Raw genomic sequence first — 11,723 nt, forward strand, 5'->3', positions numbered from 1 at the left:
TTTTTGTTTAATAAATTTCACATATTATATTATGTCTTAAATGTTTACAAATAATATATATTGCTATGCATAATAGAATAAGGTATGAGATATATATTTACATACAACTACATTTTGATTTTAAGTAATTTAACTTTCAAAAATATTAATAAAATAAGAATGAATGTGTTCAATACTGCCTAATAAAAGTGAAAGTTTAAATTTTATTAGAGGAGTTAGTACTTCAAGCATCCTATATAGAAAGGATTGTTCGCATAATGCGATTATTGTAAAAGACCGGACCTTACAAAAGAAAAAAAAAAGGTTCAATACTCACCCAGAAGAAAAAAAAAATTTAATACTCGACCAGAACAAACATAATAAATATATAATTATTATCGTGTGAATTTAAATTAAAATCATATATATCAAAATTTCAAAACATAAAATATTATAAATTAAGTAAAGTATGGACGAATACGTAACTCAGATTATAGTATCACGTAACTCAGATTGAAACATCAGGATATCATATATCAAAATTAAATTTCACGACATCTTAAGAAAGAAACATATCTGATTGTAGCCGGGAGGACAAGTTCGAACCTTACTCGCGGGTTAAGGGAAGGAGTTGAAAAGCTTATGACTTTGTCTTGTATGCACGTACAATTCTTTAACAACATATATACAGCGGAAAGAATAGTCAGGACAGGATTGGTATAACGCCAATATAAATAGGATTATATCAAGTATTAAATCAAAAGATTGTTAGTCTTAAGGAATCCCTGTAGAATGTAGAAAGGGACAATCATCAAGCAAAGTTATTAATCAACGGAGAATTTAAACCATAATTTTACAGATACCATATCATTCATGAACTAATTTGATTTTTTGCTCTCCTAACAAGCCGAGGTATTTGATCACATTCACATACCACTCCATCAACGGTGACCTTGCATGTCAAGCATTTCATCCAGTCGGTTCAGTCTCTCCAATCCCTCACTAATCAAGAAACGGATCCTTTGCTTGTCATTGCAGTTTCTATTATTTTCCATCTCTTGTCTGATTGTCTGTCTCAGTTCAGCTGCACAGTCCATTACATCAACCAATGTCATAAAACTTACATGCATGTATCAATGAACTGGAAATTTTTTAACACTCATTCTTAACACCAACAAGTAATTTTTGGTGTAAAAGAAAATTAAAATAAAGTGAGGATATCCATTCCTTTGGACCAACCTGAAACTAAGATAGATAAACTCTTATACATGATCCACGTGTATATATTATTTGTGCCCACAAGTAAATTTATCTTATTTAAGAAGAGGCTTCTTTACAATTCCCTGGAACATGCATTGAAATATTCTTCTGGAAGACTTCTACCCTATTGTCCGTATCCTACTGTCTCAAACCAGAGAACATCAGGACTCATGCCTTGATTTACTGACCAGGTACCGAGTCTGTTTAGACAGGTTTTGAGAGTTTTTCAACTGAAAAAGTTCTGTATTCCTACTAGAGAGGCTCTCAGAAACTCTTTTAGCTTTGTTCCAAACAGACACTAAATAAGTGATAATACATTTTTGTTAAGAAAATAAATAGTATTCTATATGCAGTTCAATTGTTATACTAGTTTTTAGGAGATTTTTTCTTCAAGTAGCTTAGTTGTTTTTAAACGCTATGAAGGAGGTTAGCTTCAGGTTATAGTACTTGGTTTGTTCCTATTGATATGGTCTGTTCTTTTGTACTAGCTTATCTAATTATCTAATAAGCATGCAGTCGTTAAATCTGAATAACAGAGGTTCGCACTTCTCATAACCTTTTTATTCTCAGTTATAAACAATTTTGCCTGTGTAGACAACAAAACGGCACAACAGTCAGAAAGTGTCACTGAAATTGTAAAACTGTGGACCAAAATTATGCTTTCAATTTTACCAACTTCAATTCACAGTTCAGAAACACATCTTCCTGAATATTCGTAAGTTTCATTATAAAACTATAAATAATCGTATATAACATCAGAAGAATGTTGAGCCATATAATTAAGAATATTCACCTCTGGCAGAAGAAGGGGCTCGACCAGAAATTCTCAATGCTTGTCTGTAAAGCCTCAAGACTCGAGCACGGAGAAGGAAGTCCTGCAGGTCCATTGAGAGAGAGGGAAACTATCCAGCCTCTTCCTAAACGGGTTGACATTTCAGAAAACAACAAAACAGTTATGATAATAACACATTCAGATGCAGAGTATGCATATTTCTTCATAACTCATCACTATTTTCATATATCAATTACAAAGTATAACCTGCGATGGCTACAGGTAAGATAAGAAACTAGATAGGGGATGAAGAGTTAATGACAGAAACTGCACTTAGTGAATACAGAGAAAACAACGTTTATATAATTTTTCAAATCACAGTCTAAAGAATTGGAAAAGCATCATTAGCACACTTTCACAAACACATGGTGTGCGTTTCAACTATCGTACATGGCAAAACGTCTTAATGCTTGAAGGGGAAACAAAAAAAGTGGTGCAACATTCGTTCATTGCGCTGCGAGAAATGGTCGCATGAAATTGGCGGCAAGAGATAAGCCACGAAATTAGAAAATGGAAGAGAAAGGTAATGTAACATACGAATTGTTTTAATGTAAGTTTTTACAGAAAATACATGCAACCTGTTCTCCTCGCATGCGATAGCTCTGTCATTCATGGAAGAGTTGATTTTCTCGGTCTTGTAGATGCCCATTTCAAATGTGGACTTTTGCTTTCTGCACCCCCATAATTACCATCTGCACCTCCAAAATTTTTGAAATGACATTTTATATTTCATGCTTTATTTCATCTAATAATAAACATTGTTTTGAAATACTTATTATCGGAATACCTATCCTAAAATATCTGTAGAACAATCTTTCTAATATATATGTATATATTAACTACACTATTACAAAAGATAAAATATGTTTTGAATTGAGCAATCCAATAACTTTTCATAATAAGCAGTCCAGAAAGTTAAAAAAAAAAAATTAAATTACTGAATTTCAAAATTTGTTTATTATATAGTAAGGAGGACAAAATTAGGATCACAACAAAATTTGGAGGTACAGGAAGAAAACAATAAGGTGCATGAAGAAACCCCGGTTTAAGGTGTTTTATGTTGGGTCTATATTATGAAGGGTTGATTTTGATTACATTAATTTTGAGGGTTTTGAAAATGTAACAATGGCAATGAAAAACAAAAAGCAACGTGGTGACATGTGATTCTCATAAACATAGAAACACATTAGATTCAGATCACAGATTTTTCCTTCTTCATTTGTAGTATGTAGCGACAACCCGTATTCGCTGTCATTGTCACTCAATTTTCGGTTTCAAATCCAATAAACTAATTATTTTTCTATATTTGTAAGGACTTAACATAAATTAAATTATTTACATTGTCGTCCACTTTCTTTTTTAAATAAAGGAAAACATCTATACTTTTTTTAAATTACTCTTATCCCCCATTTGAATCAATAAATAACTTAATATATCACAAATCTAATCCAAGTTTTCTCTTCTTCATAGTCAATGCCTTCCAATTTTTTATTCGTTATGTGGCGGCTACCACTTTTATACTACTTTGATTTTCTATGTTAACACTTTTGAGAAATTTACATTGGTTTTGATTTTTCTTTAAATAAATAAATAAATTGCTTCCTTTTATTAATAATGGCATAATTCCTGAGGTAATATTTATTTACTTAACTTTCTTTATATATTTAGTCACATTTATGATTCCAAATATGACGTCTTAATTAATGGTCAATAGAAAGTGGGTATTGGTTTGTTAGGTTGGAAAGGAGAAGGGCTGCATTCACTTCCACTTGATTAATCAAAGAATGTTTATGAATGCACCAAATTCTAAACTCAAGACAAATCAACATCATGCTACAAATGAGTCTAGATTCTTTTTGTTGATGTTACAAATGAGTCTAGATTCTCTTTGTTGATGTTTTCTTCTACTGAATATTTTTATATACTATGTTAGTATTTTAAATATCATTATAATATATTTAAAATGTCAAAATTAATGATAATTAATATATTTTGAAGACATAATAAAAGAATAACATAACAAAATCCAACAGAAAATCCAAATTCTATTACAAATACAATAGTCTATTAGAGAAGGAAAACTATTAGAGTTAATAAATTAGTCATATATATATATATATATATATATATATATATATATATATATATATATATATATATATATATATATATATATATATATATATATATATATCCAACTTTCCACCCAAAACTTCAAATGAACAACTCATTGCTTCTATATTTTATTTTTCTCTAAAATACATAATTATAGTTTTCTAATTTAAAGGTGCAAGAATCCATGGGAGTTTACTGCGATATTTATTTTTTATATCATAAAAGGATCTTAAAATCTCTTTCTTTTCTTTTATATTATTTTAATGTTTGAAACAAACTTAAAAAGGAAAAGTAAATTTTTTATATTATTTTCATGTTTTGTTTTAATTGTGAATAAATTGTACTGTGATTCTGGTATTGAGGTAAACGAATCGTAAGTTTGAAAACCTTAGCAGACACATGTTCAACCAAACAGAAGTAGAATAAACATTAAATGACTTGACAGCATAAGCTAATCAAACAATATTTTAGATTTGCCGTTCTGAGATTATAATAACAATCAATTAAGTTAGTCTATAAAATTAACAAAATAGTCTCTGGATTGCGCATTAACCATCAACGTCATCTTTTAAAATATAATAGTAGGTCAAACTGGCTACTCAAGTTTAAAGAAAACTTAATTGTAAATCACAACAATGTCCTCTTTTATCAATTATAAAATAACGTGCCTCCTGATTTTTAAATAACTAACAGTGAAGAGATAAATGTTCAAAAATTATACATGAATTTACTGAAAACAATTAAATGAAAAAGAAAATAAAGGAGTTATTAGTATAAAAATAGTAAAATAACAGTATAAATAACCGATAAAATCAATATTAATAAAGGGGGTACAAGTTCTGAGACGAGTAACGTTAAATCCCGAAAAACAAAACATAAATGAACATCATTAAAGGAATGGTCGTAGTGATCGAAAGTGTCGGTGGACATATTTAAGAAATTGCAGCCACCAACCACGTCCTTTTTATTTTTCATTAATTTTTGTTGTTTTGAAATTTTCCCAGCAACCACCGTGGCTTTGAATATACAATTTTGTTTGCATATTTTCTTCGTACAAACAGTAAATAGAATAAGTAGGATAAATAAATCAAATCCATGATTTATGATTAACCATGTTTTCTATACACGAGGATGGGAAGAAGAAGAAGAAGAAGAAGGAAACAAAATACGCGTTCATGGATATGGTGGCAAAGGCACCAAGAACAGTGTTTGTTTGTAACCTAATTGTATGATGATGTGCAGTTTAGAGAATGAAAGAAATGAATGAAAAGAAACCTAAAAATGTGAATCATTTGGCCGTGAGCACAGGATTCAACTGAAGAGGCCTAGGTGCTGCCATGGTTCTTCTCTTCCACAGATTAATCTCTTTCCGAGGCTGCACACTAAGCAAAGGAGCACCACCAGCGCCGAGAGGAGCAGAGAAAGGGATCACCACATCATCCTCTGCATCGCTCTCCACTCTATCATCGTTGTCCGAATAGCAATCCCTTTCCTCGGGCGCAATCTGGGCCTTCCAATCGAAATTCGAAAAAGTCTCACGCCCACTTGCAAATCGCCTCATGTGACCCAACGGCGGCGCTCTGTCGTCGCCTGCATCAGATTGTTTCCTCGCCGCCGCAGCTTTCGGTTTCCCCGCGGGGAACAACATCCTCTGAAACTTGGTACGCTGTTTCTTTTCGTCTCTGGGAGTGGTGGAAGACGCGGTTTCTGTGGCGCGTGTGGGCATGGACATGGTCTTTGGCCCTCCCTTTTTAATGTGCTTCTTCTTGTGCTTGATCTGTCCCATGCAGGAGATTTTGGGCGATGTGGGCTCTTGAGTTTCGGCGCCGCCATCCCTGGGTTTTCTTCTAGCCTCGTCGGGAATCATGGGGCCGGAGAAGAAGCTTTTTCCGGCATGGGTCTTGAACTTGTGATCCCGGCCAGGGCTGAAGGGAGGGTTCTGGAATGTCACTGCTGCTGCAGCTTTTGGCAGTATCTTCAAGATCCTGCTCTTCAGCTTTGACTGTTTATTCTCTTTCTCCATGGATTCAAATCTGCGAGATGTCAAGAAAAAAATTGTTTGAAATGGAACCAGGAGGAACTGTGTTGTATTTATACGCGCTGAGGGAAATTAGCAGGGAAAACCGTAACTTGTGACATGCGTGTGGAAGTAGGAAGGGAGGGTTTGGTTTTGGTATTATGATATGCCTCTGACGTTAGCGTGTTTTTGACCTTGTCAATAATGGTGGGAGAGTAAGACAGTGAAAGCGCTTGGTCAAATAAAATCGCTGTGACTTACTACGTAGGAAACACATACGAAACACCGTTTTTGGTCTTTCGTTTAAGTCACATGTATCAAATAACATCATGTGACTTTTACTGTCTCGTAACATATGCAAACACAGGTTACTGTTAACGCAGATTGTATATATTTTCTTAATTATTTTTGGTAAATATTCAATTTCGGTGTCATTTGAATTTCAGCACTCTAATCCTTGGAATAATTATAATAACTATGGTGGATTTTTTTGCTTAACAAATATTTGTTCATTTTTAACTTACAAGGTATAGTCTTCAATTACTTTCAGAGAAAGGTATCTCCTTCTATAAATTACTCATATGAGTCAAATCAAATCTCTTTACACCAACAAAAAATAACTCCATGTTAATCCGAGTTTATTTGGCTTCACACGACAAGTTTTGGGTCAAACATTAGATAGCAATGAACACAAGGTTTTGGTGAAATAAGACAAACTTTGTATTTGCCATCGCTGCATAAACGTGGCAGGAAAAGTGGAACATGATATGTTAAACTATTTTTCTAATTTCGTAATGGGTTGCAAGTAAAATAAATGTATTATAAATTTACAGATATATTTATTTTATGTTTAACTCATTAGTTTAACCTAGTATACTTTTTAAATACGAGATTAAAAATTCAGACGGTTTGTAATTTTTCTATCGTCAACTTGTGAGTGTGTATATATATTATAAAGATAAAAAAAAAATAGTATCAGAAAAGGTTACCAACCTCATGCTGTGTCAGTTGACGAGGATGATAGGGACGTGGAGAGTTGAAACAATTGTGCATGCCAAATAAGACAGTTTATGTTATATAAACAACAATAATAGTAGATACTAACAATATTTTTTTCCGCGGTAGAAGTGAAACTTTAACAATAAGAAAAATATAAACACGTTTTCTTCAGTTCTATTTCTTTAAAATATTATTTGTAACTTTTAATAAGCACTACAAGTATTTCTTTTTCTAATCTACACTGGTACAAACCGTGTATTCTGACTGTAAAAATAACTTTTAAAAGACAAACGATTAAAATAGATTAAGTGTCATTTTAAACACTGAAAATTAGGCAAAATTGTAATTTCCTCTGTACATTTTAATTTTTAAATTGCAATTGGGCCTTTAAGACAGATATGGAAACCACATTGTGATGCTGTTGCTTCCAGCATCCATAATTACTACCTATACTCACACTGCCAATGTTTTCTAAATTGGGCCGAAAAGCCCGAATATAAGATAAATGTGTCGAGTGAGTTAGATAGAATTAATATATATATATATATATATATATTTTTTAATTTAATGAGAAATAAATAAACAGTGTGTTCCGAGGGAGAAAGAGCGAAGAGAAATGGTAGGAAGGGTGCAAGAATGGCGATGCGTTTGGAATTGGATTCATCGCCGGAATTGGAGATGCAGTCAGCAGCGTCTCTTGCACGACGGCCCAGACACCGTAGAGGAGCTACTCGACAGGCACCTCGTCAAAACCAAAAACAAAAACGATAACGATCACGACGAGTTCGAGAATCGGAGGAAACTCACCAGCACTCGCCGCGAAGCGCTCAGTCTGTACCGTGACATTCTTCGGGCCACCCGATTCTTCGTGTGGCCCGATTCGAGAGGCGTCATCTGGCGCGACGTACTCAGACAAAATGCCCGAACGGAATTCGAACAGGCCCGCTTCGAAACCGACCCGGAAATCGTAACCCGTCTGCTTATCGGGGGACGCGAAGCCCTACACTCCGCTATCGACAAGCTCGCCGAGAAGCATAGACATCACATTCAGAAAGATAATCCCTCTGATTCCCATCCACGCTGATTCATAAGGTAGTCAAGTTACGCAATTTTTCACTTCCGAATTTCTGTCAATTTTATTGTACCTTAATTACCCGGGGTTGCACGTAATATTGTATTGTTCGAGAATCAACTTGCAAAGCATAAGTGTGTACTGAAATTACTTTTACGCCTTTTAGAAGAAAAGCCATACAAGGTTTTGCGTTTCACAAGTGATTCTATCTGGTGCAGCAGGGAAACTAGTACAAGACGTAACAGAATATTGTTAGCGATTAGCTGAACTTTAGTTTGTCATAGTTATTATTCAGCATTTGTTTCTCATCATGCTCATAAATTCCTCATAGCTAATTTTCCCATCCTGCAAAATCAAGCCCAATCTACTGTTAGTCACAATTCACATGACCAGCAGAAATAGGAGAGAGTAACCTTGCTACTCACTTTGTCAGAATCTACATCCTCAAATACTCCATCTATCGCAGCTTCATCTCCCATTTGGTGTTCTGTGATAGCTTCCCTAAGTTCATCACCTGTTATATAACTATTCAAATGGAAACTTTATTTCAATTAAGCAAGAATTAATAAGATTCAAAACTAAAAGATAGACGAAAATCTTGTATCTGTATTTTGTGTACCAGACCAACTTCCGCTTCCTTTCAAGACCTTACTAAACTCATTAAGTGATCTAATTGTATATATTAGGATTAAGCTTGTAAAATTAATGAACTGAAGACTAACCCCTTGTCATCCTTGTCAAAGTATTGAAAAGCCTTGAACAAATTCCCCCCCTTCTCCAGTTTGTGTGGATCCATGGTTGCAGCAATGAATTGACAGTAGTTAATTGTTCCACTTTTGCCATCACCAATCTGACAGTGTTCGTGAAGAAGAAAGATTATATAGCACAATTTAGTCTTGCTTAATAAATAGAAAAAAAGCTTTAAATATTTTATTTTTCTTATTACCGTGGATTGAACTTACAGCATTCAATAGCTGCCTTATTTCAGATTCACTAGGCAGGGAACCCAATCGGGATAATCCAGATTTGAGTTCTTCAAATGTGATAGTGCCACTGTTATCAGTATCCATATTGTTGAACATTTGTCTCAGGCCCTTTGTTTCTTCCTCTGAAAGATTTTCTGCTATTACCTTCCATGTTCAGAAATAAAAAATTCTATTAGTCAAAGTGTATTTTACTCTTCACCTCAATTTTTGCCGTACCAAGAAAGTGTAACACGATTTTTTATAATAAAACTTTCACTTTTGCGTGGTATTTGATCATTTATTTGATTAAATTTGATGCATGACTGAAAAATTTGACGGACCTTCATGGCAAGCTTCTTCATCTGGTTCATTGCTTTGAATTGTTCCATCCTATTTAAAACAGCATTGTCTTCATGCTTTTCTGATGCTTCACCACCTTCTTTCAACCATGGATGTTCTGGTTCAAACATATAATGTGATTTACTTGAATATTTAAAGTTGGTAATACTGTTTGTTAATTAACATGTATATCTGAGAGATAATAGTTAAAACTCTGCATTGCCTATTACAAAAGACTTCTGGTGTGAGAAAAGGGGTGATGAAAGAATCAATCACTGTTATCTGAAACTAGTAAAACTACCAAAACTTGGCAACAATAACACAAATTTACCAAGGGCCTCAGCAGCTGTGATCCGTTCCTTAGGGTCATAAGTAAGCATTTTTCTGATCAAATCTTTTGCAGCATCTGATGTAGAAGGCCATGGCTCGCTATCCATATCTAACTTACCACCCAAAACTTCAACAAACACGCCTTTCTCGGTTTCTGAAACCCACACACAAGTCACTAAATCAAGAAAAACACAGCTAAAACATGTGCTTATGTACTAATCAACGTTTCAGAATCATAAAATCATGAACCAGAGTTAACATACAGGGAACAAAGACTTGCATAGTTTCATAATCTTTACTAAATTTCTGTCAATGACTTGAATCATAAACAAAATTTCTAAATGTTGTAAATGATGATTTAAATTTCTTGGTGCTACTGTGAAGCAGATCAGAGTGGTGCATGCGTTGTACTTACCAGCCCAAAATGGAGGCACCCCACTTAAGAGAATGTATAAAATGACTCCTGCATTCCAAACATCTATCTCCTTTCCGTAATTCCGTTTCAAAACCTCTGGAGCCACGTAATATGCATTTCCAACAATATCTTTATACACCTCACCTGTGCAATTATTTAGTATTATCAGGTAAAAAAAGTTGTGATGATAAAGAATGAAGAGAATGAATGTGCATGATAACCAGTGTGAAAGAAGACAGAGGATCCAAAATCCGTGAGTTTCAAAGGGGCATCCTCGTCCTTGGTCGCGAACAAGAAATTCTCTGGCTTGAGGTCTCGATGCATCACACCCATGAAATGGCACACGTGGACCACCTTCACAATCTGTCTCATCACTGTGGCTGCTTCACGCTCCGAGTGTCTTCCCTTTGTAACAACACGGTGAAAGAGTTCACCTCCACTGCACAACTCCATCACCAGATGCACCTTCTCCCTGTCCTCATAAGCTTCCTTGAACTCCACTATGTTATGTTGCCCTGAAAGATGCTGCAGAATCATAACCTCTCTTCTAACATTCTCAACTTCTTGTGGACCCTTCTTTGCGATGGATTTGCATGCATAGGCAATTCCTGTGGCTTTCTCTACGCACAGATAAGTCACGCCAAACTTGCCTCTTCCCAGCTCTTTCTTCATCTCGTACATGTGCTTTATTTTAACGTAAGGCTTCCCGAGAACGGGTTCTGTTTGTGAAGAACATTGGGTTGGCATGGCAGGAGGAAGAAGCGGACGTGGAAAAAGGAGGTTTTTCCGAGGTTGTTTGTAGGTGAGTTGAGGAGCAGAATCTGTCGAAGAAATTGGAATTTCATCGTCCGTTGTGTGTGTTAACACCTTTGAGAATCCCACTCCCATGACTCTATCAGGAAAAAGAGGGTTTTTGGTTTTTCTTATTCTTAAGCAAACTGAAGCTGTGTTTCTGCCTTCAGACCTTACATTACATGTACATGTTCTTTGCTGTAATGTGATTATTTGGCCTTTTCACTTTCTGCTTTTCTTCTTTACTTCCATCAGTGGCAAGAATATCAGCATCCATTCCAATCTGGATAATCAATCAATTATAGCATAACCAAATATGAAAATAAATTAATCAAACTTCTTTACTTGTTAAAATTAAATTATACACTTTTTTATAATTTATGAAAAATTTATTTTTTATATTTTTGGTGAATAGTTATTGAATTTTTTATTTATATGTGATATAAGTATGCTGCTGAGTCTCTTTTTAAAATTTTAAACCTTTCTATATTTGTTGCCTAGTTTTATAAGAAATGTGTTTAATAATTCAAATACAAAATTTAAAGAATATGATAATTTAAAATAATAAGCGTCATGTTAAATTTGTCAAAATTGAAAAAAAAAAATAG

General features: G+C 34.2%; 4 protein-coding genes across 11 annotated transcripts; 1 reads left to right on the forward strand and 3 right to left on the reverse strand.

Moving 5' to 3' along the window:
• Positions 1-699: 699 nt before the first annotated feature.
• Positions 700-2,737, reverse strand: LOC114195274. Of its 3 annotated transcripts, none has more exons than XM_028085689.1 (3): positions 2,650-2,737; positions 2,033-2,156; positions 700-1,063 (listed from the first exon to the last, which is right to left on the reverse strand). In XM_028085689.1, exons 2-3 carry the CDS (start codon positions 2,124-2,126, stop codon positions 921-923), a joined length of 237 nt encoding a protein of 78 aa, XP_027941490.1. In that variant the 5' UTR covers positions 2,127-2,156; positions 2,650-2,737; the 3' UTR covers positions 700-920. The 3 variants fall into 3 exon arrangements, with proteins under 3 accessions (XP_027941490.1, XP_027941488.1, XP_027941491.1); XM_028085687.1 differs by having other exon boundaries at positions 2,609-2,697; XM_028085690.1 differs by lacking the exon at positions 2,650-2,737 and adding an exon at positions 2,462-2,592.
• Positions 2,738-5,265: 2,528 nt separating this feature from the next.
• Positions 5,266-6,330, reverse strand: LOC114193546 (uncharacterized protein At1g76070). Its single transcript, XM_028083386.1, has one exon. It carries the CDS (start codon positions 6,207-6,209, stop codon positions 5,475-5,477), a length of 735 nt encoding a protein of 244 aa, XP_027939187.1. The 5' UTR covers positions 6,210-6,330; the 3' UTR covers positions 5,266-5,474.
• A 1,303-nt stretch (positions 6,331-7,633) lies between these two features.
• Positions 7,634-10,430, forward strand: LOC114193547. Of its 4 annotated transcripts, none has more exons than XM_028083389.1 (2): positions 7,634-8,294; positions 10,293-10,430. In XM_028083389.1, exon 1 carries the CDS (start codon positions 7,819-7,821, stop codon positions 8,284-8,286), a length of 468 nt encoding a protein of 155 aa, XP_027939190.1. In that variant the 5' UTR covers positions 7,634-7,818; the 3' UTR covers positions 8,287-8,294; positions 10,293-10,430. The 4 variants fall into 4 exon arrangements, with proteins under 4 accessions (XP_027939190.1, XP_027939191.1, XP_027939189.1 ...); XM_028083390.1 differs by lacking the exon at positions 10,293-10,430 and adding an exon at positions 9,263-9,488; XM_028083388.1 differs by lacking the exon at positions 10,293-10,430 and adding an exon at positions 9,249-9,359.
• LOC114193545 (calcium-dependent protein kinase 29-like) lies at positions 8,431-11,361 on the reverse strand. Of its 3 annotated transcripts, XM_028083383.1 has the most exons (8): positions 10,545-11,361; positions 10,324-10,467; positions 9,910-10,062; positions 9,581-9,696; positions 9,237-9,404; positions 8,997-9,124; positions 8,700-8,799; positions 8,431-8,619 (listed from the first exon to the last, which is right to left on the reverse strand). In XM_028083383.1, the coding sequence occupies exons 1-8, from the start codon at positions 11,209-11,211 to the stop codon at positions 8,566-8,568; spliced, it is 1,530 nt and encodes a 509-aa protein (XP_027939184.1). In that variant the 5' UTR covers positions 11,212-11,361; the 3' UTR covers positions 8,431-8,565. The 3 variants fall into 3 exon arrangements, with proteins under 3 accessions (XP_027939184.1, XP_027939185.1, XP_027939186.1); XM_028083384.1 differs by lacking the exon at positions 8,431-8,619 and having other exon boundaries at positions 8,699-8,788; XM_028083385.1 differs by lacking the exons at positions 8,431-8,619; positions 8,700-8,799 and having other exon boundaries at positions 9,032-9,124; positions 9,221-9,404.
• Positions 11,362-11,723: the final 362 nt, after the last annotated feature.

This window comes from Vigna unguiculata, chromosome 8 (genome assembly GCF_004118075.2).
Source record: "Vigna unguiculata cultivar IT97K-499-35 chromosome 8, ASM411807v1, whole genome shotgun sequence".
In the NCBI taxonomy this organism is placed as follows: domain Eukaryota; kingdom Viridiplantae; phylum Streptophyta; class Magnoliopsida; order Fabales; family Fabaceae; genus Vigna; species Vigna unguiculata.

Bases quoted from the DNA above. Each gene is read 5' to 3' on its own strand.
- LOC114195274 (XM_028085689.1), bottom strand. From the start codon at position 2,126: ATGGACCTGCAGGACTTCCTTCTCCGTGCTCGAGTCTTGAGGCTTTAC. The intron at 1,064-2,032 runs GTGAATATTCTT...TGGACTGTGCAG, and splicing joins AGCCCCTTCTTCTGCCAGAG to CTGAACTGAGACAGACAATC.
- LOC114193545 (XM_028083383.1), bottom strand. From the start codon at position 11,211: ATGGGAGTGGGATTCTCAAAGGTGTTAACACACACAACGGACGATGAA. The intron at 10,063-10,323 runs GTAAGTACAACG...TGTGGGTTTCAG, and splicing joins GGTGCCTCCATTTTGGGCTG to AAACCGAGAAAGGCGTGTTT. The intron at 9,697-9,909 runs GTAAATTTGTGT...TGTTTGAACCAG, and splicing joins CACAGCTGCTGAGGCCCTTG to AACATCCATGGTTGAAAGAA.
- LOC114193546 (XM_028083386.1), bottom strand. From the start codon at position 6,209: ATGGAGAAAGAGAATAAACAGTCAAAGCTGAAGAGCAGGATCTTGAAG.
- LOC114193547 (XM_028083389.1), top strand. From the start codon at position 7,819: ATGGTAGGAAGGGTGCAAGAATGGCGATGCGTTTGGAATTGGATTCAT.